Raw genomic sequence first — 27682 nt, forward strand, 5'->3', positions numbered from 1 at the left:
ATTGGAGAAGAAAAACAAAACAAAAAAGGATCAAATAGCTTTCTAGGGATTGTGTAACTAAGAAACATTTTCTTTTTTTTTTTTTTTTCTTTCTTTTTTTTCTTGTAAATTAGTGAAAAGACTTAAAACATACCAAATAGAACAAGTTGTTTGAAAAATCAGCTCTTCCAAAAATTTCAAAATCAAGCTAGGTATTTTTGGCTCATCTACCCTACGTTGCAATTTACAGCTGTTTATGTTTTCAGCCCTATTTCCCCCACCCATCCCTTTATAGTGTAGACACACACACACATATATATATACATATGTATGTATGTATGTATGTATGTATGTATGCATACAGCTAACAAGTTATAGCCTTTATCATATGAAAAAACCAACGGCTGGTGGAAATACTGCCAAAAAGAAAATTCTTCTTTTTATTCGAACCAAAGACATATATTCATAAGTTAAAAAAATTAACCACTTGTATTATTATACAGAGGAATACAACTGTWTCCTTTTCAATCATGCCTGTCATACAGACAGGTCATTTTTTCAAAAGACATTGCCAATTGATCACTGTTCTGGTACATACTACACTCAAGTCTTACACTGAAGTTAATAAATATATATATACATACATATATATAAAGAAGAAATAGAAAAGAAGAAAATACAGTCGTGCTCTGCATAAACATTATTTTATAGTAAGAAGCTTGTCCTTTGCAATTAAGCAGCAGAGGTCAGGTAGGCATACACCTCAATGCCTTGGGTTACACTCAGAGCTGATTAGTAGCACACCGAGCAGTCACCTCAGGAGTTGGAAAGAAAAGAAAACAACAACAAAAAAAACAGTAACATAAAATAAATGCAAAGCACATTCTAACTCAATGCAGGAAAAATAGAAGTCAAGATGTAAAAATATAAATATACTTACAAACCTTAACCCACAGGATAGATTGGACTCAAGAGTGCTTTTAAAAAACAAAACAAATCCCAACCCTTTCTTCTACATTTTAAAATGTATTTTGCTACTGACATGTTTACCACGGCATTTTGATTTTTACAGTGTAACTGCACAGATCCTGAGAGTATCTTATCAGCCCTGAACCTGAATGAAATGTAGGTGTCAGGGTTATGTCATTCCTACCTCTGACATATAGATTGGCAGGGGCAGAATAGCGTGTACCCGCACTGTTGGTTGCAACACATTCATATTTGCCTTGGTCAGATTCTTCACTGAGTTCAATTTGGAGGGCACCTGTACAAATATAAAATATATTGCCAAAGAGACAGTCAGAGAAGGCTTTTTGTAACCATAACAATATACCCCTTAACAATATGAAAAGCTTGTATGCGAAGGTCCACTCAACGCCGGTTCGCTTTCTTGCTAAGGTGCACAGACAGAAAATGATGCAATGAAAAAAACAAAGAGATTATTTTTTTCACATCATCAGTGCTAGCACAGGAAAACAATTTTCATTTGGCAAAACAACCCCTCTCTAAACAATACATTTTTTCCTAAACCATTAAAATGAAGATGGGTGAGACTGCTTCAAGGAAGAATGGCTTTTAAATTAAACAAAATAGATTAAACATTTGGGTCATTATAGATTTTTGATTTTTATTTTATTGCTTTGATTTTGTAACAAAAGTAGCACAAAAGGTGGTACTCGCAAAAAAGCAGGGCAGGCTTCAAGAAATCTTCTGCTGAAGAAAGCCAAAAATGTGCAGCAAGAACAAAAAGGCTGCTTGAAGTGAAAAAAAAGAAATCACATTAGTTATTTATAATTATCAAAATATTCTGTTAAAGAAATAAGACTCCCTTAAGACATGCAGATTGGTAAGAAAAGAAAGACATTTTTCCGCAACTTACAATCTTAAAGTACGTTTGCTGAAAAACAAAGAGCAGTTGAATTAGAAGACAAAAAAAGTTAAAAAGCATGGTCTATGCCAACAAGGAAGAACCAATCAACCACTGCTGTGGACTATAGAAGGGCCCCCCCTCTGACACCCATCAAAATCCACAAGTGGGATTAGCAGTGTGGTGTCACAAAACCCAAGAAAAATACAAAACAAGAATTACGAAAGAAGTCAACATTTTTGCCAAAGTATCAAAAACCAACAATACCACATACCACCAAGAATTAGTCATCAACCTTTCAGTTCCAAAGCCTGTAGATTAGAAGCTCCAAAAATCCAGAGACGAGATAACTCCAAGAAAAAGAAAACCAAAAAAAAACAATAAAGGAGGAAAAAAGCATTTCTGCAGCCTCGTAGGGGGGGAAACTATTTTCAACTTTATGAAGTTAAAAGAAAAAAGCATTGAAGAAGAAAGAACAAAAACAAAAACCTTATTTGAAAGATAAGATAAAAAGAAGGTAATCCATGTTGTCTTCTGCATGTCTGCTACTGTTCTCCAGACCATCTTGGCTTTGGTCCAGGACAAGAACAGCTAAGGAAGAAAAAAAATGATCTTTTTTTGCTCCAGTTGGACAAAAAAAAGAAAAAGAGGAAGGAAAAAAAAAAGAAAAAAAGAAAAAAAAAAAGAAGAAAAAGAAGAAAAAGAAGAAAAAGAAGAAAAAGAAGAAGAAGAAGAAGAAGAAAAAGAAAAAAGAGGGACAAATGGTACGCTGTGACTGGGCTATGGCCAGAAGATCGGGATATGCTTTCTTTGAAGCATATCACAAATCAAATTATCATTTCTTTATTTATTTTTTTAATGAATAAACAAAAAAGGGAAAGGAAAGGGGAGTGTGCAGAAAGAAAGGTCACAATATGAGAGTCACTGATCATAACCAAACAGGACAAAGGAAAAAAAAAAAAGATAATGAACATTTCTGTGTTTTTTTTTTTTTAAAAAAAAAAAACAGGACAAAGATGAGATGAGTGAAAAGACAGAAAGAATGAGTAAGATCATTCTGTGAACGTTAGTTCAGCACTCTTACCTCTTATTGGTGTACCACCTGGGTGGATAATATGAATGCAAATAAGATTAGAAAGAAGAAGCATTAGTACGAGAAGAAGGAGGCTAGGGCTTTGGAAGAAGAATCAAATTAGATTTACAGAATTAAATAAGGTCTTAAGAGAAACTTTTACTATACTGTTAAAACAGGAATATATTAGATAGTATTATCAGGTTATAAAAGCAAGTTGCATTGTACCACAAGGGCAAAGGCTACAATTGGCTGCACTGCCATTCTCAGAGTAGCATCTGAGTTTTTATGTGTTTGGTAATACAGGGTGAGATATATATTGAATATGCCTCAAGTACTTAAAGGAAACTTCACAATACTGCACTTATTACATAGTTTAGGAAAATACTGGATATTCTATATTCTATTTAAATATTATATATATATATAATCTATATATATATAAAAAAAGAGAGGAWACACTGAAGGCTATCTGGAAACAAACACTGCAGTTTAGGCTGGATTATGGCATTTACTGTCCTATATCTATGTGGTAAATGTGTACTGTCTCATCTAGGTGTTGCTAGGACTGATACGACATTTCTGTGGAGGTGTGCGTGTGCGCCACTATAAGGATCTGGTGACTACACTGACTGTTAGTAAAATGCATGCCATGCATTTTAAGAATAATAATAGTAATCATAATATAATAATAATAATATTCTGAATATGGAAATTAGTGGGGGTGAAGTGCGCTTCAGAACTAAGCACTTACCAATAGATTCTGGAGATTTAAATACGGAGAGAAGAAAGACAGCATAAAAATATTATTATATTCCTTATAATTTGGTACAAAGTTTTCAGTTAAAGCTTTATATACTAAATCATCTATGTCACATGTGAAAAATTAATTCTTAATTTACATTAACAGAAGGTTAATTTACACAGTTCTGCTGACAACAAGCAAAGAGTCAGTTAACAAGACGATTTAACATCACAGGACAGGTCAAAAGCTGAGAATTCTGGGAAGACATGTGATTAAACAACTTAGATTCTACAATGATATCTACTACAATTGCCAAAGAAAAAAAGTTCTTTATATCCCCAGTATATTATTTAGGGATAAGATTTAAGCTTTATAAATTTAGAGGCTTTTCTTTTTCACTTTTTTCTTAATCTAAAGAGAGTAAAAGAATAAACTAGGGCGGAAGGAGAGTGAAAGGACTACTAGGGAGGTGCAACGGGTAAAGAGAAAGAGAGCAGCAAAGGCTGGATTCTGCATCAAAAGCAGGCTTCTGTAGATCCAGACAATGTAGGATTCGTAAAGCTTTGCGTGGGCGCACACTACTGTGGCTAAATGTGTTGGAAAAGCACTCAGCCAGAAAAAACAAAAACAAACAAAAAACACACAAAAACTTCAATTCCATAGGCTTCACACCCAAGCTTTTTTTTTTTTTTTTTTTTTTTTTTTTTTTTAATAATTGTGCACGGGAAAAAGTATTGTGTTTTATGTACTTGTGAGAGGAAAGAAGATGTGTCCAAACTGTCTAATCTTTGGTGGAGTCAAATGCGGAAAAGACAGCACAAAACACATTTAAAGTTTTAATTAAAGTGTGTAATATGCAGGTTTTGGTTTTGATGAGTATAACCATTGGCACTCCTTGCAATTTCTGAATGAAGTCCAATGTTGAAAGAAATTTGTTAAAAAAAAAATAAAAGGAAAGAAGAAAGAAAGAGGAGAAAATGGATCTATCAAGTACTGCAAAAAGCAGTAAAGAAAAAAATTACCAAAAAGTACAGTCACAGCAGTGAGCAATGTGGAGTAAACAGAAGCTGCAAAACGCACAGACAGACTCTAGAAAAGGCTATGACAACATCACAGACATGGACAACACACTCAGTAACACAGAGAAGAGAGGAGGAAGAGAAATTATTACCTATAAATAAAAAGAATAAAAAGGAAAGAAAGAAAAGAAAGAAAAGGTGTGAGAGAACAACTTTAGGCATTAGTGGAAACAGTTACAAGACCCTACCTGATCTTAACTGCTTGATGCGGCCGTTGTTGTTGCTTGTATCAACAGGTAGGAAATCTTTGAACCAAGTTATTTCGGGATCAGGATTGCCACTGGCTGCACATAGCATAGTAGCTGTACGAGTTCGTTCAACCACCTTCAGCTGTGGACCCATATCAATGGTGGGGAAACCTCGGGGTATCTGATCCTCTGCAAAACAAATGCACAGTTACATGGCATTTCATTATAGCTTTCTAGTAACTCCTGAAAAGCTCAACTGACTGGCTGATTATCATGAAAACTTCCCCTAAGAATGGTCAATATGCAAAGAACTGATGAAAAAGCAGACCCTCGGGGAATATTTTTGGTCACTTACAATGGTCAGTTTGTGGATACAAAATGAAAGCTCCATTAAAAAAAGCAGATGTTACAATTAACTTATTAACTAACTTATTAACTAACAACTTTATACAATTAATACAACTTTACAATTAATTACAAAAGGTATTGACTCAGCTTAGACTCAGCATATTGTGCATATTCATTTGATTTCCTCTGCAGAGTCATTTTTTTAAACAAGATGTCTCTTGGTAGTATGTGAAATAGTGTGAAAAAAATTCCTTCTTTCTGTGAGACAAGTACAACATGTATGATGATGCATCCAAGTTCTGGCCCAGCAGTCAAGTTAGGCCAAGTTTTGTTTTTTTTTTTTCCACAAACTGCCTATCTGTTTTTGGWCTGTGACATTTAATGCAAGTGTGTTTTGGATGTTAGTCAGGTAACAGTGCTTTACAACCTCAGAAAAGCACTATAAGTATGAAGGCATTTCACATTTGCAAAACACTGAGATAACACAGACTTCGTGGCTATGCAAGTATCATACCTAAAGCAATTTTGAATGAATATAGCTATGTTAACCAAATCACTCTGTTACGGTCAAAAACACTTGTTCTAGTGTTGTTAATAGTGAAAAACAACTTCAAGAAATACTAAACAATTGCAATGAATCCTCTTAGAACCATGCATCCTAGCAGGTAACTCAAGAAGCACAGGAAGAGCTATTTCATGTCAACTACACTGTTTCCYTTGCATGGAAACTGCATGATCTTTATAAATAATCTCGGGGAAGTCTTTGGACTTTTTTTCTGAAGAAAGTGTAGCAAGCAATTGTATCCAACTTGCCTTGCAGTTCCTAGGGACTTAAATAGACCTTAAATAAATAAATATTGTTCTTCTATAGTCAGCCTAACTGCCTGTAAGTCTGCACTGCTCATCAGAGACAGTATCTCTACCAATTGGTACTGTCAAATGCTTCACTAGCTATAGGCTCTTCCCAAAGAAATGTATGTCTCATAGCCATTTATAAACATGAAGTCTTTACTTTGGGCAAAACTGACAAGATTTGACTTGTGACACAGATTAAGTGTTTAAATGCATTTTCATGACCTTTCCTTTCTTAGCTCAAAAAGAACACTCCAGAGTCCCTTTTGCAGATACAAAAGTGCACAACAAAGATAATCTATCTTGCATACTAATGTAATGGAGTAGTAACGAGCTTTCCTTTCTTATTTTTAATATGGGTAATTAAATTCCATCCATCCCTCTTATGCATAGAACCTCTTTGAATGAATGCTCTTCATTAAATTTTCATGAGAAACATCACAATGTAAGACATTCAAATACCCAGAACTGTTATACTTTGACAGTTGTGGCTTATTTCCAATCTGGCTTTCAGGTATTTGGCAATAAAACCCAATATTCAACATAAAATGGACTGGGGAAATAATAGAGTTTCTAAYTGGAATGCTCATCTCAGTGGATTTTGTTTTTAAGATGTTAATTGCTTTTTTTTCTCTCTCTAAATTTATTAGTGATTTGTATAAAACTGTCTCTACCGTTTGATGATACCAAGTTTGACAGATCATCAAACACACTGTGCAACAGACCTGAGCATCAAATCAATGAGCAAGTGCCTCTCAGCCACAGTAATAGAAAAAACAAATATCACAAATTTGTGATCTACTGGTAGTTTTACAGTTTTACATAAGATGAAAAGAAAAATATTTTCTACTGCTCATTAATAAGCTTATTAGGTTCTAAATTGCAGTATATACTGCTATTCCRTATTAATATTCAGTTCTAGTGAATTAATTTCTAATTCATCAAGAATTTAAATCAGATTTGACCTTCTCAATACCATTTGATACTGTCATTTTGAGAGGCCATTAAAGGGCAGATTACTCTATACTTGTGCTTAGTGAGTCATATATGTAAAGCATATTTTGTTTAGAATGGCAGTACAAAAGATTAAAAAATATGGCATGCTTTGAATCTGTTAGACATTAGATGTCTTAGCATGAGTCATCATTAAAAACTACATTCCTTTATAGATTAAAGATACTCTAGTATCATTTCCAGTTGCTGGGAGAGCTCTATAAACTTGCTGCGTGATCTAAACTATAGATGAAGGCAAAGACTGCTTACCCTTACAAGAGAATTATATGAATTATAATTATACTGCTTTATACTCCTACTAAGATTGTTCTTGGAAAGTATTTCTGAACTTCCTATTCATGGCTCAATCTGTTTGTTCATATGTTAAGAAAAAAAAAATCTGTCTGAGATTTTCACTTCTGTTGCAGGTTATGTCAAAGTGCTTCCCTTCTTGGCCACAATTATGGACAAAGCACTYTTCAAAATATAAATTTAACATGACGCTGCACCTGGGTGCTGGGCTTGCCTTCATCAAAATACAACGTTTTTTACACTAGAGGCTCAAACTCAWCTTGTATGTGTAAGCAGTAATTTGGATGATATGGCATTCTGGAATACCTTCATTTCAACTTGAATTGGGATGGATCAAAAAGTAGACACAAAGAAAGAAGACTTAGTCTAACCGAGTTTCTGTATTTTTTCTTGTTTTACTTGAAAACTTTGTTGTATATGCAGCAATGATTTGTTCAATAAGCATCTACTCCATAAACACATTATGTTTTGCTGATGCTGTACAAGTTAGAAWTTTCATAAAAGAAAGTCTGGCTGAAGCTTCTTTTCCAGTGGCAGATGCAGCATGATTTTCTGAATAATTGCAGTTTCTGTAACACAATTATTTTCTTTTCTTTCCCTATCTCCTGTACTTCAACACTGCAATCACAGGATGATTGCATTCTACAGGTTCCTATCTTGTCTGAAATTCTGCACTAAAATAGCTGTATTTTTTCTGTGGGACTGTTTTTAATGATCTCAATACCTAAGTGCAYCAGCTACAGAGGATTCTCTTCCTCTTGGCCTATAGATTGTTACCTTATCAGAGCTCCTCAGAACAGGCAGTTATTAATCCAAGAACAGTAAAAGGTACTATCAGAAATATCAACAGAAATAATCAGAAAACACTGAGTTGAATTCAGCTCCCACCTGAAGGACTACCTGCCCCTGTGTTAGAATCTAACGTATATACCAAACAGTAAAATGTACTCAAAAGGAGTAATTCTCACATAAGATGTGTTTGAGCATAATGCATCATCTAACAGGAAATGTGCAAAGTCTAAGTATACTAAGATGCTAAGGAAGTTTCTTCACAGATTGTGTTAATCAGGGAAAAAATCAGCTTCCAGTTTCATCACTGAAGATGGCTATTTTCAAAATTTCATGTCTTAAAAATACAAAATGTCCTTGAGCATATTTTTCCTTTGGAAAATTCATTTTTTCTAACCTTGCCAATGAATATGGTTTCTTTAGACACATTAGCAAATATTCGTATGAAAAGATTCAGGAGACAATAAGGCGTAGAACCTGTGGTCGTAAAGGTAGAGGGAAAGCAATTAAAAAATAAAAGCAAGTCTTGAACCACCTCTTCATCTCTAATCTACCCAGCCATATAACCCTGGGCACAGCAAGAGCAACACCACAAACTCATGACATGCTTATGACACAATGACTATTTTTCCTGATCATGACCAGTCCCTGCCAGAAACAAGAAGAGTGGCAGCTTTGAAAAACCGATTCAGTCTTAGAACCTTGATTTCTCTATGTCTACCTTACTGAACTTCTCTGACAATCTGAGGAATTCGGAATCCTATAAATATTTTCCTCACTTAGAATATATTGGGATCACATTAGGAAGTTGTGTATTTTAAGTCCAAATTGTTTAAGGCACAAGGGTAGATGGTTGATAAGAATACTGAGTAAAACAGATATAAACATAACCCTCCCCATTTGTACATGTTTCAAAATAGATGTATTGACCTGCAGTTTAATCTGTGTAACTTAAGATAGTTCTGAACTGTATCCAGTATTTCTCTGTGCCTTTGAAAAATGTTGCCTTATGTGAACCAATTACTCAAGATTCACTGATAGCTTTGCTACTGGCAAATTTTAGTCATTCTGCAGCTCAGAGAATAAAAAGGCACACATGGAATCTTCTCAGAATGAACTATAGATACTGAAGATAAATTGCTGCAATAAAGTTTATTATTTCAAAGAACAGTGTAAATAAAGCTTTTATTTTCACTATTCCAGATGGCAGCAGCATATAATTTGTACTGCTTTGACATCATGACCATATTATTCAAAATCATTCTTCCTTCAGTTGAACGGAGCATAGGATTGAAAACAGTAAAATGACAGGGGGGATGCAGGGGAGAAGAAGAGTAAAATCAACATTTTGCAGCAAAGTTGGTATTCTGTACTACTATTGAAAAAATATGCATATGAACAAATTAAAAACTACAAAGGAGTTTCTGATTATAAAAGATTAACTTAGATTGAAATGATTTAAAGAATCAGAAAATTGCCAGTTAATAAACATTATTCCTACTGAAATAATTTACCAAGTAAAATTTTGCCAAAAAAGAGTAATTATGAACACGCTATAAATGCTTTTTACAGGCTCTTCTGCTCAAAASTATTATATACAGACCGATGCTTTAACTTAGTTGTGCTTATTATAAATCACTGCAAGAAGGTAATGACTGCACTGAAGGAATAAAATAGGTATCTACTGGGATTTATCTTAAATTTCAAACAACTATATCACACAACTAAAGGAAATTGGACATTGACAAGATGATCTTGCTAACATTTGCTAAATATTCAACACAAGAACAGCTGTCTGTACCACCTGACTGGAAAACATTCATTAAAAAAAAGCTTCACATATTGAAGAGGTGGGCCAAGCACTTTTGATACAAACGAAAACAATTTGTTTAGTAGCTCTGTATGCAATTATCCTGAAAATTGCAAAGTAATGTCTATATAACAGAACACAGAGTCACTTAGACTGAATTATCATTTGTATGAGTGTTGAAGTAGCAATTTCACATTGCATTAAGTCAGTTAACATTCACTGTTATTAGCATTTAGCCTTAAATAAGTAAGTCCTCTCTTTTAACAAGTGAGTACATCGAGCCTTTGGAATGAGTTATCTTTTAAAGAACACAAGAATATAAAAGGAATTTGTACTTTCTTTTGCTAGTTCTCAACATGTGCTGAATTAAAGACTATGTACAGCAAGCTCTTTTCTATGTGACCTTTCTCAATCACACCTGCAACCCTACAATTAACATTTTACAATTAAACACTGAACAACAAGGTTAAATATTTGGAAACACAGCATTTATATGAAAAGTAGGCTTCAAAATAAGATCTCATGTTTGTGCTCAGTCAGAAGTATTGGTTTGCAGCAAAACGTTATCATTTAAGGATTGTAAACTCAAATTTGGGCATGCCTGAACCTTTGGTTATCTCTGTTCTGCTCACAGGGAAAAGAAAGGTGAATAGAAAAGGCAATGTCTTAAAAAATGAAGGGAATTCTTCGTCTTTCTTATTGCCAGAGTTATGAAAATGAAAAAAAAAAAAAAAGAAAAAAAAAGCACAGAACGGAAAATAGTGTTTTAAGTGCACAGAATCATACATTTACAGAAAGATAAGAGTAGACCTCCCACATACAGATGTGGAACACAGCATGCAACATATTGCCACATGGAAATGTCAGAAAAATTCAACTGCCTGTAGTTTGCATTGGGGAATAAGAGACAAGAGCAGAGCAAAGGAGAGTGATATGAATTTTCATGATTACCATTTCTAATTTGAGCCCTAGTATCCAGACAGGGTTAGGATTAGGATTACACTAAATCAGAGCTAAATTGCGATTTGCCAAGACTGGGGATTAAGAGAGTGCATGATTGCTCTACCAGACCTTTTTTTTTTTTTTTTTTTTTTTTTTTTTTTAATATACTAATATCTGCATTTTTATTTCCTCCTTAATTTCATTCATACAAATAAAGGAGAAAAAAATTACACTAGTCTTGTGCTGGTAGCCTTGTCTTTAAGCTTCGATTTTTCCAACCACATAGATTTATGCTGCAGATAAGTAGAGAGACCAGAAATAGATTCATACATGCATAAAGCTCTCTTCTCATGGTAATAGTTGAAATATAAAGGCCAGTCTAGAATATATGTTCAAAAGACATTTTTTTTATTCTTCCTCTCTCCATTCATTAATGCTTTATGTTAAAACATTGATATTAATAAATTCCTATGACAGCTTTATTAGTAATTATATCAGACTGCTAAGCACTAGCCAACAAATATCACAAAAAGACATTATATATGTGACTATATATGTATATATATATGTAGTAATATGCACTATATATATGTATATATATAACTATATGCACTATCTATCCCCTGCAAACCTAAAAGAATAATGTAGCCTGTAGTTGAATGGATTGGATTGCCTTAGGAGATTCTTCAGGTAACAGCTGGTGAGTGCAGCCATAAAATCTTGCACTGATTTTACACAGGTTTCAGATATGACACATTATTAATTCTGTAATTTTACCGAATACTTTTGTGCAACCTAAATAACCCAAACTGACAACTATAAACTATATTGATTTCATTAATGTCACAGCTACAAAACTAAAGTAGGTAACAATGGAACTTTAGTGGGGAAACCATCAAATTCATTTAAATCTTGTTTTCCTATTAGAAAAATATTATCTTCTGCATTTCTGCTTCAGAGTCAAGCATGTATGTTTTGGAAGGTGAGATTTTCCTCTTGATAAGGGGAAAGGATAACGGATAGGGAACGATATCCCAGAATACTAGGAATAGGGATGATGAAATTGTATCCCTTAAGCCTTAATCAAAGATACATGGGGCATAAGCAGCAAGTTACTGTGGAGGAGTATGCATTCCAACTATTCTTTATGGTTCCTGGAGTAACAATTTACYGATTCAGATGTAGAGATTTGGATTGGATTTTTCTAAATGTAGTGCAGCTTTCATTTTCATTGGACTGAAAAGCATATTATATTTTTTTAACACTCCCCTTACCTTAGATAGGTGACTCTGACACAAATATCAATACATACAGAAGCTTCTCATTGTTCAACCTTTTTTTTTTTTTTCTTTCCACTATGAATGTGTGCCTATCATTTAAGGGGATGTATGGATGAAATATGAAAGTATAAGACAGCACTGCCATATGAAGCTTATATCAAGCTTTTCTAATATTTTTGAGCTAAAGAAAAAATCCAAATACTGTCAATTGATAAATTACACAAAATCTTTGAATCTGTTGGAATTTTTAACAGGAGCAGTAGCTGGTAGACAATGGATTTCTCTTTTTACTGTAGAGTGAGGCCTTCCTGCAGCCTGTCTGTGGAGGGAATGAGTGTACACTTGTCCCAGCTCTCCACTCCTCTGAATATGAGGCGTAGTTGTCTGTTATTTCTCTTTCCATCTATGAAAACATTGCCTCTGTCTCCCAGGTATCATGAAGATGCCTAGGTATCTGTAAAAGKCAAAGAAAGCCTAAGAGAACAAAATGAGCAGGCATAACTGTATCAAGGATATTTCAGGATGAGGCAGTTGTAGGTATTTTCTTCCAGGAGAAACTAACCAATTTTCTTCTCTAGAAGACAGAGAAGTAAGAAAATGTGTAAAAAAGGAAAAACATTGTGTAAAAAGAAATAGCACAATTCCAGCTTTTTCACAATTCTGGGTCCAAGTTTGATAATTACTACTCTCTGATAAATATTCTTTATAGGAGATGGAGTTATGCAGAGATGAAGCATATCTTCACGTAACAGCTCACAGAGTATTTATGGCTTAAAACATTTTTTTCAGATAGTATCTGCTTTATATAACATGCATTCTTAAAGCCTACAGTAGCCAACATATTAAAGTTTTTCTTCTCAGAAAAGACCGACAGAGTCATGATGTCACAACCATAACTCCGCACAAGTAAATACAAGTAATTACATTTTGGTACAGATTAACACTTCCTGCCACGCAAACAAGCACAGCATAATATGCCTGAAATTTTCACCTGCAATTTTGCTGCTGCTAGACTAAAGTAAATGGGAACAGACTAGAATTTAACATATTTTACATTTAATAGAAAACACAGTTATCATAGATAACGTTTGTATTCTGTGTTCTCATGCACAGAAAAAAACATTCATTATTCATTATTCAGCCATGCTTTCTAGTGGTAGAGACTAAGTCCAGGAGAGGTCCATGCACAAAGCATGACGGAGCAGGCAGGGTGCCACAGATGCCCCTGCTTGATCCATGTGAATGGGAACTTTTAACCACAGAGCTACTGTGTAGCTACTACAAACTGCTAAAAGCAAGAGCAGACGGAAAGAGGCACCCTGCAAGAGTGAGGGYGACAGTGGCACTACAGGCATGACTTTCGTATATTTTTCTAGCAACAACAGCTAATATTATTCATGGAACTGTAAATGCAGAATGATGAGGGGATAAATTTGTATCATGCTGGATGCAAAATGAAATGAGATTTACCCAGCTCTGCTATAATTCTCTTTGCAATTTACCCTACTAATTGCAGCACAACATTATATTGCCAAAAATCTGAGGCAAGGTCTTGACTTTTCATGTGCCTTAAAGCAGAAAATTAACACGCACTGATACGAGAATATGAATCACTGGTGATATTGGCAGTGGAACRTTGGGATTCTCTTAGTAAAAACAAACAAACAAACAAAAACCCTTTATGAAATACAGTACAAGGAGGCTGAGATTTGCCACTGAAATACTTAAGCCTAGGGAGAACAGTTGGATTAGGATCCAGAAGACAAACAATAAGGATAACCAATATTTCCTTTGTTTGAGAGTTTTACCTTTTTCTATTTATTTAACAGTATTTCTGACTGGCTTTCTTCTCATCAGCAAAGACTAAACAACAGAAAAAAAGAGCCTGAAGCAGAGAAGACACAAAGATAAATGCTTCATACTTTACAGTATGGCAAGAGAATCATTCCTACATGATCCATACACTTTACAGTGCACAGTGTCACTGGATCTATTTGAAATAATAACCTTCTTTTACCTAGAAGCGTTATTTTAAAATTATTATTTTTAACAGGCATTGAAAATATGATGTGAGAAAATATTTTTAATTGTTCTGCACTCTGAGATCAAGGCTCATACCTATAAGCTCATCATAATTATTTTAAATAATCATGAAATTCAGTAGTACCTCTCAATAATATAATGAAGTCAAAACCAGTGATCGGCAGCATAAAATGAAATTTATTACAGTCTACATTCAGAATGAGTATCTCCTAATTACGAATAAAAAATACCTTCCATGATATCTATGAGCATTTGCTTAGTGCATATTAATTTGATTTTTTGGAGAGGATTAGGTAGGCTTCTCTACTTCAAATTTTCCTTTAATATTATTTTGCCACCAACTTTTATCTAGCTAATGAAAGCGGTCATGGCAATGTAGAACACACATTCTAGAAAAAAAGTAAGGTTTATTTATTTTTTCTATTAGAGAATTGCCTGCAATTGAAAACAATCATCTGCTAATACAGGAACATTAATTATTGTTGTATATAGCACCAACATGGACATAATGACATGGCTATTCTGAGCAGGTGAAAGTCATGAATCTACCAAGAATGGAAGAACAAAGTACAAAAAATTCCAACTGACTGCCACAAGAAGAAGGAGCAGACATGTCAGATGGTACAGTAAATCCAATAAATTGTGCATATGGGATAGATTAGAAGAAAAAGTTCCATGTTAGAAAACATTTGCAATTGTTTTGTAAAGTACTGATAATGAAATCAAACAATTGTGGAGAGTCAGCTCCTAGCTCCTAACTGACATGCAGAGAACACTGAGCTTAGCATAGTATTGAATATGTCAAGTAAATAAAACATCAGTGTAAGCACAAAAAGAACTACAAACAAACAAACAAACAAACAAACAAACAAACAAACAAACAAACAAACAACTTGCTTGTCCACTCTGTTTACTTGTCTTTCCATGTGAGATGTTGTATGAAATAGCTACAGACGAAGAACACCTTGAAAACAAAGACAACAGTGAGGCGCCCTGTTCCACAGAAACAAAATGGTGGTTGACAAGGCAGCAGGAGCTGGGCCGAATTTCAACCATGGAACTATTTCTCACTGGTTTTATTAGTAATAAAAGTTATCATCAGTTTTGTAGCTAAATACAAAACTCATTTCTTTTATAGAAAAGAGATCAAACTACTTTTCTGTAAGCTGCAGTGGTATGAAGGAAGATTATTATATCTATTTCCTTTGAAAGAGTGGGGTATGGTAAATATTAATRTAACTGAGAAATCTTTTCTGCAGCTAAAAGAATGTAAAGCAATAAAACCTTTAGTTTGGTTGTATTTGTATTACCTCAAGATGACTTAAAATGAACAAGAGCATGCTAAAATACATGCTAAAAGCTTCCACTTTTATTTTATTAATGTATTATAGTACCCTTTGGCATAGATTTACAATGGAAATTGTTCTGAGCATTAACTCAAACAGTAAAAAGGAAATTATTAAAAGCAAGTTGTGTACTTTTCATTTCTCAGTAACTTTCACTTCCTTTATCACTGGAGGAAAGCATCTTCCCAATTTAGAGCTGGGTTTGTTTTGTACTCTTCCTCTGTGTACCATGCCCTAGAAGCAGCTCTTCACGACTGTTTACACTGATACTTAAACCTGTTCTGCAGAGGATGTTTCTTAACTTTTAATATGACACATCCATCCTCTCCCATTATTTCAGAATCCGATGAGGTATATGAACATAAATGGTGTTATCTTCAGTACTCTGTGATAGCATCTGATCTCCCTGAACTCATCAACAAGTTGCCCTAAAAGAGCAGAGTTTGAGGAAAAAAAAGAAAAAAGAAAAAAAAAAAACTCCTAAATTTGGGAAAGTTTCTAAAATTTTTCAAAGCACGGGAAAAACTTCTCAAGTTTTATTAACTATAAGCCCAAAATTTTCCAAGATAAATATAAAAGTTGCTATACACTTTTTAAAGTGTTCAGTAGCTTGGTTTGTGTCAAGATTCCCCTAAGATCATGGCTGCAGATCATGCATGCACTTGTACTTCTGAAATGTTCTTTACTGAAAATACAATAAATATTTGTCTTAAAATTACTGCAAGTGCTTAGAAACTACTGTGAACCAATGAATTCCTGTGCTTCTTTTTCTATGTCTGCAATCATTTTCACTAAKTCACATATGGCTTAATGATACTTTTTTTTTTCGAAAGAAATACAAAATAATGGTGTTGTCAGATTGTGGCTGAAGTGTTGAAGAATTCATACTTCAATGTTTATACCACTTTTAAATTGCTATCAATTAAGGAAATTATATTTATCACAGCAGAATCTCTGAAAACAATGAAAATTTCAAAAATCATAATACCACAGGTAATACTCTTAACTTTGTGAACCAACTTAGGCAATTCTGTCCTTCCACAAAAAAAAGAATAAAAAGTCTTCAGAAATGTAAATTCAATACAAAATATCAGGAACTATCAATGGTTGCAAAGTCACAAATGTCAGGTGCAAACTCAGGTATTACTTTTCCAAACATTCTCCATCAGGGAATAGTGGATATTCAGCATCCTGCTTATTTTACAGAAATGTATGTCATAAGGCTAAATAAACATATGCCTAATGAGAAAGCATGGCTAAGAAATAACTTAGTATAGCAAAGAAATTCTGTTTTTTTTTTTTTTTTCCTGAGTTCTCGAGCTTAGTTACAGAAGTTTTCAAAGATATCATTCTGTTTATCATTTTACCTAGTGATTAAAGGTTGCTTTCAATGGCAACAGGAATAACTTTACCTCCTAACATATAGAAAAAACTTATAAATTAAAATGTAAAAATGAGCAAGGTTATGTTTGTATAGCTTCATATTATTACATCTTTTTTTGAACTTCATAATGAGTTCTTTTTTCTGTGTTCTTTTTTTACAGTATTTAATATTGACATGTGAAAGACAGAGGAATAGCAGTCATGTAGTATTTCTGAGTCTAAGAAGCATCTTCTCCAGAGGATTTCTAATGATATAACCAAAACACAATAGAAGCTGCTTTAAAAGCAGCTTTGCACCATTATATTAAGACTGCATAACTGAAAAATAAGGGAAATAATTTTTTTTTTTAATCTAGGCAGTTTATCTCAAATAATCACATGAAGAATAATTTATTCCTTTTCTGCAGTAGCTTTAAAACTTCTACATGGATGAGATAGTTTATCTAACTTAAAGTGAGTAGTCTCATTGAGACGATTGTAATGGAACAATTTATATACTTACGTATCTTGCTGAATCAACTGTCACATTATCTAATTTAATTGCCATCTTATTCCAGGCTATTTCATGTCATGCTTTCCATCTACTCCAAAAGGATAATTTTACAAATATTTTGGCATTTTCCTCCCCCCACAAATGACAAATACTGACTTCCATTTACCTAATATATCAATGAAAGTAACTTGCATTTATATGTTGTCTTACTTATCCACTCAAGATTCATAAAATGATATTTAGATTTTGTGATAGGTACTAGAAAAATTCAGACATGTAGCCTCAAGAACATTTCATTCCATCATAGAGCTTGATAGAGCTCTCACGCTTAGCAGATACAACGTCGTAGAGAAGTAAATGACTATTTTATGATGGAATGAGCAGAAAAAGGAAGCTATTTAATGTATGTTCATGTCTCTAAMCATCAGGCTTATCTGGGCTGAAATAGGGAGCTGTTCGACACAAGCAACACCAAAAACAGGTTACCAGAAAGAAAAGACACATGTGATTTTCAAGTTGCTGCTTAGGCAGTAAAGGTGGATGAACATGTAAATCCTGATTTAAAGTGTCCTTGGATTTTATCATCCTTTTATCAGCTCACAACAGCACGCCATCACAAACATCACAGAGCTCCTAGCACTATTCTAAAGCATCTGCTGGATATCAGCTTAATGGGAAGTCTCTCTTGCCTTCACCACTTGCATCACTAGAGTGACCACAAGGCAGGCAAGGGCGGACACCAGCAGAGAGAGGCACTTGAGGTTCATCAAGAATGAAACCGGATAGATTCAACGATGGACTTTTACACTACAGTTCTGCTAGAACCACATCCTTATCTCAGACGTGCCAACGTGGAATAACTGCTGCCCAAGAAGCAYATAGAGATTGTGGACAAAATGGATCATGCCTGCATGGACCTGGTGGGACGTGGTGGGACCTTGGCTAGTGTGTAATCTCACACGCCATGGCTGCTACCGCTGAATCTGACACATGATTCCTCACCAAGGTCTTCCACAGGTGCTCTCACTACGACCAGTGAGGTGTTACTGGGACTGTCTTTCCTGTGAGAGCTTATGAGCTTGAAAGCATGGGTTGTAGCTGGAGTTTGTAGAGAAGTACTTTCTTAGGCAGGAAGACATGTTAGTTTAATAATTTATACAATAAAAAAAAATGCTTTCTGTTCTTCCCCGGAGACCATAATACTCATTAATGTTAATGGGAGTCACAGAAGTGCATCAAAAGAATAGATGCTATAAAACCTATAATGCTTTTTGACAGATGAAAAATTTTTGCATCTGCCTGCATGAACCCTTCACATGATATTAGTGCTCTAGAAGCTGTACAGCMACTGTATTAATACTATTTGCTGTATTAGAATTCAGACATCATTTGATTTTATTTTATTGCTCACTTTGTTGTTTTAGGAGATTTCTGTTTTTTCAGCTGTGGTTAATTTTATTTTCTTATAAGTTTGTTTTATCCTTTCCTATTTTTCTCTGCAGGAGAATAAATTATTTTTGTGATAGAAGTCTCTTTCCTATAAAACTACAGAGATGAATGTTAAGAAGATATTTATTTCAGTCTTATGCTTTGGTCTTCTTGATATTTTTAYTCTGGAGATAAAGTAGCTCTTAGATTCCTTTTTCTTTTCTATTTTCCCATTTCTTTCAGCAGAGGAGTGTTTAGTCTTCTGAAAAAGCCTGTCTCCCCAGAGAGTTGTAACTACTTGTCAATCTCGCAAAGCAAAGATAAGAATCTTAAGTACTTTATTTTTTCAGCAGCAAATCTAGATCCACGCTCTCCTTCTGCTAGGATACAAAAAAAACGCACTTGAACTGGCTGGTGGTCCATGCATGCAGTGGCAGTGCTCAGCTCCTCCATGTGCTGTGAATACATGTGTGCTGCCTAAGCACATCCCAAAGGAGCACTAGACTCTGGAATTTTTTTATCAAGTGTTACCAAGTCCTGCTCAGGTGAATCCTTCTGTTCTGAAGGATTACAGTCCTCAAAATTTTGGTGTTGCTTTAACTCTGCTGGACAAACAGGCTTTTTTGCTGCTATTGAATCAGATTTGTTGGCAACACCACCCTTTCTGAGCTTGCCAATTCAGTTTCCTTCACCTCAACCCACCTTCTGAGGTCTTGGTGTGATGAAACTCCCACTTCTGAGGCTCTTTAGAGATTTATAGGTGTATTATACGATATACAAAACAACTCCTATACTTTCTCCCTTCGCATAAAATGCTCCCTATGACAGCAAACTTCTCTCATAATTTGGTATGTGTTAATTTACTGCAATAAAAAGACTTAGGGTAAAACTCTTAGAAGAATTAAAGCATGCGTTTTAAAGAAGCACTGATAAAGCTGAAACATCTGTAATATGACTCTGAAAGGCAGATATTTGTACTCAAGCTAATCATCCAGATATCAGATCTGCCCACAAGCACCGTGATGTAACTATGATGAGGACATCCATGTGACATAAAAATTGTAGATCTAACCTCAGTTTGTTTCAGAGAAGAAAATGTAACACAACACAGTCACTCCTTCACAGATATTAATAGTCATCTCATGCTTTCTTAGTTGAGTAAAAATATATTTTCCTTTTTTCTTTTCCTCACTTTTTTTTTTTTTTTTTAACTAGCTAGGAATAAAACATTAGAAGGAGGAGCTGAAATCTACTTTTGAACATGCTTCAATCACTCTTCATTTCAGTGAATGGCTCTTAATGAACAACTTCATAACTGACATTCAGATACTTTCAATGAAATGAAAGTAACCTTAACCACGTTCCCCCAATTCCAGAGCCTATATGTTACCACCTAATTTTATTCATATCAATTCTAAGTTAGTAACACATCTTTAGAAAAGTAAAAAATAAAAAGGCATAAGATGTAAGAAAAAGCTCTGTTTTATTCAGCTACTTATACTCATTCCTGAATTTGAAATTCAGAAATTAATTAGAAAGAAACAGATTCTGTAAACTTCTGTGAGCCTGCTTTAAAGACTAACAGTGATGAGCAAATACTATTTTAGAAAGCAAATGATCAAGAAACTAATCAAACCTTGAGGTAAGTTTTAATAGAACAGTGGCTACAATCATACAAAACATAATCAGAATTCAAGGGAAAAGAAAATTTATGCACTATAAAATCCTTTCAGAACCCAGTAAATAGCTGTAATTACCACTTATGCACATGAAATAAATGTATTTTATCCAGGATTTTCACTCAAATCACTTCTATACCTTTCAACAATATTCCCATTCAAAATCTCAATGGAATCGGGGCTGTAGCATCACAGTTTGTCCCAAGATATAGAAACTGCCCTATAAAAGTATTGCAATCAAAAAGTAAGAACACTGAGATTTCACAGTGTAAGGTACAAGAATTTAAATATGTGCAACCAATGACTCATCTGCTTTGAAAACATCTATTATTCTCGCTTATTAACTAAATCTGACACCACACTAAAATAATATAGCCTGGACAAAAGCTACTTGATCTCAGGGATTTTAGAAAACCTGTTCCAGTAATTTATCTCAGTAACTTTTTTACTGAGTCTGTGACAATAGCAATTTTAGGGATAATCCCACCTCCAGGTACTCATAGGCAGTAGAGTTTCACTACGGTTCCAGTATCTTCTGGTGGAAATGCATCATATCTGCCTTGATTTCTTCTATGCAAACCACTGTTTCACTTCCTGCTATGTGGTGGTAAAACAATCTAGAGAGGAAGGACTGGCGGTGTCCATGACGGACTTGGTAAATTTGTTACCTGCAACTTTTGGTTGAGTGAGATTTTATAGCCCTTTTCTATATTCACCATGACTGAATTTAAACCCATTCTGGCTGTGGAAGGAACATAASCAAGGATTTTCTGAACTGGGTTCTAAGGATTGTAAAGGTTAGCGCTTCAGATTTTGTAGAAAGTTGCTTCCATCTTCCTCGCTATCACTCAGGCCTTCCGCTAGTGAGGCTGTTTAGTGTTCACAGCATGCATGTGCTAAGCTGCCCTCCCACTGACATGGCTTCTGAGTTCTGCAGTCTGTGCGGCACGCTGAGACGTCAAGGCACTACTGTTAACTCAAAAATATTGGCTGGTGCCATTCTAACTCAAATCATTTTTCACTGTGTATTTATCTCATATCAGTGTCCTGCCACTGCAACTTGTTCTAGCTTAGGAGCATACATTAAAGGCTCCTAAAATGCATGAGATTTGAAAAGCTCATGGCTTTAGATTAAATCTCTTCTGTGTGTGTTTGATAGGGAGGGAGTTTCCTGGCAGTGTACAGTTCTGAAAATCTCAATTCTGTATGATTAAAAGTATTGCAGAATCATGAGGTTGTAGGGTGGAATTGGAATTTTTTTATTATTTTCCTTCTGTAAATGTATTCTAAGAACTTGGTGTACAGAACAAAAGTCTGTAAACTAACACAATTTCTAAAAGCAATTTTTTTTTTCTCTAAACACAGATGAGCATAATAAAACACCTCCTAGACAAATACCTCCACTAAAGACCAGAGCCATGCCTTGCTCCTGAAACAAAAGCAAAAATAATCCAAATAACCCAAAATTTCTTATGGACAGAATTGTAGTGTTTTTAAATGTAGCAACTGAGATTATACATCTGTAGCACATCTGCCCAAACAAGTGGGAAATTGACATATTCAAACCAATAAAATAACAGACTGTGTTTCATTTTTTTTCTCCTTTTTATATATTAAACCATACATAGAAAATTGATTGGGAAATATACTGCCACTATTACAAATGGAAAATATTTCAAAGCTGCAGAAATTCATTACAACTTCTATGCTGCGTCTTGATAACTTAACATCTTTGATCATGTATTTATTTAGAAATTCTCTTTCTCTGCAATTATGGATGGTTTTCTTCTTCTCTATATTCTTTGGCACAGTTTGAGAATTGAACCAGAATAACTGAATTGCTGCATTCCCCCATCCTTACCAGCATTCAAGCTGGTATCACCACTCGTGATAGCTGATCCCTATTTTTAAGCTTGAAAATCCTAACTGTAACTCTCTGCCATGTTTTACAATCAAGTCTCTGAGGAGATGAAGAGACACACACATTCATATCCTCAAGTTCWGTGTTCCCACTGGAAGATAAAGTACAGATAGAAGGGATATTTCAAAAGAAAGACTCCTGAAAAGATAAAGTGTCTTGTGCAATGACAATGAAAACAAACTCTTTCCTTACTCACAGTTCAAATACTTAAAGGTTTTTCCCATCTCCCTAGGCTGATCACACACTTAGCTATAAATGTATATAAAAGTTTTTTACAAAATGATTTTCATACGTGAGATTTCAAATGATTTGTCTGCCTTTATTTTTTTCAGCGGAGGGAAGATATTTTCTCTCAGTAGCTTCTGAAAAGCAGACAGTAAAATGGCAGATGTTAAAAAAAACAGAATCAGTAAAGTAGGGTTCTTCTGTAATGACAGGTAACCTGAAAAAAGTTATCTGATTTGTTTTTCTAGTTTCCTTATGAGAAACTATACTATGAAAAATATACAAACATATTTTCTTGTATTTTAATTTTAAAATATATTTGGTGATATTAATGGTGAAAAAGTAAGTTACAAGTATATGGTGGACTTTCTTAGCAACAGAAAGAGAATATTGGGTTTTCAATTAAACACAAAGTCATTCAGTCACAGAGCAGTGATTACTTTTGTTTTCTTTATGGCTCTGGGAACACCAAATCACATCTAATTTTACTGCAACATCCTGATGAAATAAATGGAGTTCCGGAAATAGTAACAAAACTTAGGAGGCACCTGAATGAGCTAACCCATTGGGCACGTTCAGGTGACTGAATCTAAGAGCACCATTAGCAAATAATTAAAATAAACAGCAGCCCAGGAGGAAAAGGAGTCCCAGAAAATGAGGACAAAGTATAACATGATTTTTTTTCAATCAATCATGAGCAGCATTAGAAAATGCACTAAGCACTGTCTGCTTACAATTCTAACTTAGTTTAGGAAGAGTATATGCAAAAGAAGAGAAACAGAAGGGTAAAKAGAAGGGTATAAAGGCAATGACAAAGTAACAACAGTATTTGTTCAGCTATAGTATACATACCGAAAAACTGAAATATGGACAAAAAAATTACAAATGCTCATGCAAACTCAAAGCTCCTAGGTGAATGCTTAAGTCTGTTTTTTTAGCTAGCTTGATATATGTAGTTTATCTGTATGAACAGACTCATTTTCCTATTTTGATGTTTCTGGATAATTTATGTTTTTGGTTCACAATGTATATGTCTTCCTAACATCCTTATAATTTAACCCCCCAAAATCTTTGTTCAAAACATACTTCCAAAGTATATTATGAATTTATTATTACTAGGTATTGGGGATATTCTTTCATTTGGATTTTCTTGTTGTTTTGTATTTGTAATTGCATGTGACACAATGTGAGCAATGATGAGTATAAGCAAGAAGTATTTTATTACTTCATTTCTGATGTTACTTTATGCTTCTTGAGCTATGAAACTAGGTGTTTATATGTAGCAAATATTTTATATCACTAGATGAAAACTGCATTTTATCTCTTCTATTGTAAAATCTTTGTAGCAAGTGCAGTGGCATTGTATGTGCTTTTGCAGTGTCCAGTATAATGGTCCTTCATTCTTGATTGGAAACATATAAAGCTATTGTAACATAAATAAAAGTGATAATAATATTTTCTGATGGAAATATTAGATAAATGTATGACAGCTGATGTGACCATATCATTTACTAAAGGGATTTTGAATCCACTGTTCTTTTACTTACATAAAACCTGAGTGCTGTTTGTGATAATGGAACATTTTCATTCCTTCCACACTGCAGCAAATGCAAAATAATGACTTAATATATGATAAGAGTATTGCTAGTGAGAATAGTTCCATTTTGGTAAATAAATTACTTTGAGCTATCACATGCCCCAAAGTAAATGGGCAGCTGCAACAGTTTTCAGCAAGCTATTAGTGTGCAAAGATAAAATGATGCACTTTTTGCTTAGACAAAAGCTTGGTACAATAGCCAAAACAGCTGATTCGTTAGATTCAAGACTTCATCCAGCTTGCCATGAAAACTGTTTAGCTTTACCTTTCAAACAGAAAGATGAGAATCTGACACAATTTAAAAGGCTATTTCTGGGCTGTCAATCAGCAGGCCAAGGGATGAACACTGAATTTGCAAGTTATCGGGAACAAGCCAAATGTAGACACAGAAATTAGACTGTTACATTACTCCATGAAATTTGGATTGCAAAAATGCTGAAATACAGAAAGATTAAAAAAAAAAAAAAAGAAAACAAAGACGGAGAAAGAAACAGAGAGTAAGAGAAAGAAAAGCAACTGGGTGGTATCTGAGGGTTTTTTTTCCTTATTTGAATTGATGAATGATTAAATAAAACAAAGCAATCTATTGAAGACAAGCATTCAAAGCTAGAAAAAAGACGATGAATAATTGCCATCAGCCATCTAATACAGGCACCAGTCTTGTCTTACAAAAACAAATAATTTTAGTTGTTTTTCAGTTACGTATTGTTTATCAGTGGGGCAAGATGCAGATTTCATGATAAAAATAAAATTCTGCAATAGTATTTAGTCTGTTTTCTTTTGATAGCTGTCTTTGGAGAACATAATATTGAATTTTAATTATAGAGCCATTTTTGATGCTCTGTAAATATCTTCAAATATAATTGACTACTAGTGTGATGGAAAAAAGAATATTCAACCATATACACATTTGTAAATGTTTATCAGCTTGCAGAAGCAAAGATGCTGAAAAGGGAAAGCATCAAATAGGTCAATAGTATATTTCATTTAAGATTCTTCCCATTTCCTGTTTTTTTTTCTTTGTTACACCAACTATGCTATGCCTTTGATTATACTCAAGTCCTTTACAAGTCCCTGCTCAAGTCCCTTTCCCTATTCTGAAACTGTAAATGATTCACATATCCATGTTTTGTGTTATGACTACAATCAAATTATTCAAACTAATGACCTAAGCATAAGCATTTATCACAAGAAAAAAAAAAATCTATTTTGTCCAAAGTACTCATTTGCAGTAGAACAGCTTCCCAACCTTTAAGATAAGGGAATATGGTCAAGMAAAGGATTACACAGTGGGAATGTAGCTGCATTTTCATTGTGTAATAATTCTAGTAAAAATTTTATTTAACTCTTCTACTCCACTTCCCTTATTTTAGAGTTATGAAATACTGATATGACTCTTTCAAATAACATTATGGAGAGGCTAATTAACTGAAGACTAATTCTAAAATAGAAGGTAGATGTTATAATGAAAAGTTGAACCATAAAATAAATGTTGTAAAACTAAACTGTTAGTGATGTGAATTCTAAAGAATAAAACTATCCAGAGAGACCTACAGCCTAAAACCACTCAATATTTGAAGTCATTCTGTTAAAGCAATTCATCTTCAGTAAAGGAAAGAGATTTGTTTGATTTGATTTTTTTAATTGTTTAACTTTTCAATTGTAATAGTAAGCTTTGACACAAATTTTACCCATCTTCTTTCCTTCAGGAAACTAACATATAATGTATATGCATATTATCAGTTTCTTCACTGCTTTTGTATGTTACATCACTTCTATCTTAGCTCATTAGACAAAAACACATTTTTTTTTCTCAAAGCAAAACATAAACTAGCCTTCTAGTATTCACATGCTTGGTAAAAAACAAAAGAAAACAAAACAAAACAAAAAAAAAAAACAGAATCAAAATAGATAGCTGTGAATTTAGGAAAAACTACATTCACACTTCTATTTGTGTGAGCCAGGGGGTGTAAACTTTCCTCTTGAAAATCTAGTCCTATCTAYGCCTTGTCTTCATCATTAATAGAGTTAAAAGCTTTTCTTTCTCTCTTCCCTTTGCACTCATTCTTTCCTTCTTTCTGTCTTTGCGACTGTCTGTATTTCACATAATACCAAATAAAATATTAAAGAAACAAGAGTTTCAGGAAGGTTTCAACAGGAGCTGATACTGTTTTGATCAAGAACTGACAACCAAGTGGGTTCTAGGAACACTAGGACTTCAAGCCACAGTGACTTTGAATCATGACTACAAGGCAATATAGTAATAGTAATAGTAATAGTAATAACAATAATAATAATAATAATAATAATAACAACAACAACAATAATAATAATATTAATAACAACAACAATAATAATAATAGCAAAGGAGTATCTATCAGAAAAATACCATTCCTAATAATGGAAATAATGATTCTTAGTTCTACGACAGAAATCTATCTAGTCAGAAACCGCAGTGAAACAGCTCTTTTCTCCTTAAGGGAAAAAAATGATATTTACCATGCTTTATCTTGAAGACAAGAGAGACAACTTTTGTTTTGCAACAGCAGCTCAAGTTCAAGCATGACTTGAACTTCTGACTAAATAATCACAGGGGAAGTAGGAAAACATATGAGCTAAGGAACGAGCCCACAAAAACAGTAAGGATCAGCTTAAGAAAATAACGTACTTCAAAAGTTTCTTGATTTATCACAGAAAACATCACACTGTAAGACTTAAAACTCCCATCTGCAAGTCCTCTGATGAGATTATTTAAAAGGATTCCTTTTGGACTAATCAAATATTTCAAATGTAAATATGTAGCTATGGAAAGACTTACTGCCTTCAAATGAAATTTAACAATAATTTAGAGAATGGTTTCCATCTACAACCTTGCACAAAGAAGTAGCACAGTACTCTGATTTCTGTTGTTCCATATCAGTACTAAGGGGGCCCACAAGGAAAGCAGATGTTAGGACAGAAGAATACTTCTCATCAATTTTTGTCTGTCAGGACAGTAAGATCTTTACTTGTAAATGAATCAAATGCCCAAGAATAGACAATGAATAGCCTGGAACAGCACACATTTCAATGTCTTAAATTATTTTTCTAGTCACATCCAAGGAGCTTTAGTAACTATGTAAAATACAAATGCAATAAATATTTTTCCATTATCTCTCCTTTCCAGAAATTTAAATGTTGATACAATACAGCTATATGGTTGGTCAATAATCATGCAGTGGTTTTGTAGCAAGGCTGGAAGAAACAAAGAACAGCAACAACAATCAAACATCCAAACACACACAAAAAAAAAAAACAAACAAAACCCCAAC

The 27682-nt window shown here is 34.0% G+C and overlaps 1 protein-coding gene across 1 annotated transcript in view; it reads right to left on the bottom strand.

Moving 5' to 3' along the window:
- The window catches only part of PTPRD (protein tyrosine phosphatase, receptor type D), a 132940-nt gene extending 127829 nt beyond the window's left edge, over positions 1-5111 (bottom strand). Inside the window, exons 1-2 of the mRNA XM_026052735.1 lie at positions 4931-5111; positions 1133-1243 (exon numbers count right to left, since the gene is read on the bottom strand). Of these exons, the coding sequence (XP_025908520.1) occupies positions 1133-1243; positions 4931-5084 (265 nt within the window). The 5' untranslated portion in view covers positions 5085-5111. The remainder of the gene's footprint in view (positions 1-1132; positions 1244-4930) is intronic.
- Between the last annotated feature and the right edge of the window lie 22571 nt (positions 5112-27682).

This window comes from Nothoprocta perdicaria, unplaced genomic scaffold (genome assembly GCF_003342845.1).
Source record: "Nothoprocta perdicaria isolate Ctin4 unplaced genomic scaffold, notPer1 scaffold_90, whole genome shotgun sequence".
Lineage (NCBI taxonomy): Eukaryota > Metazoa > Chordata > Aves > Tinamiformes > Tinamidae > Nothoprocta > Nothoprocta perdicaria.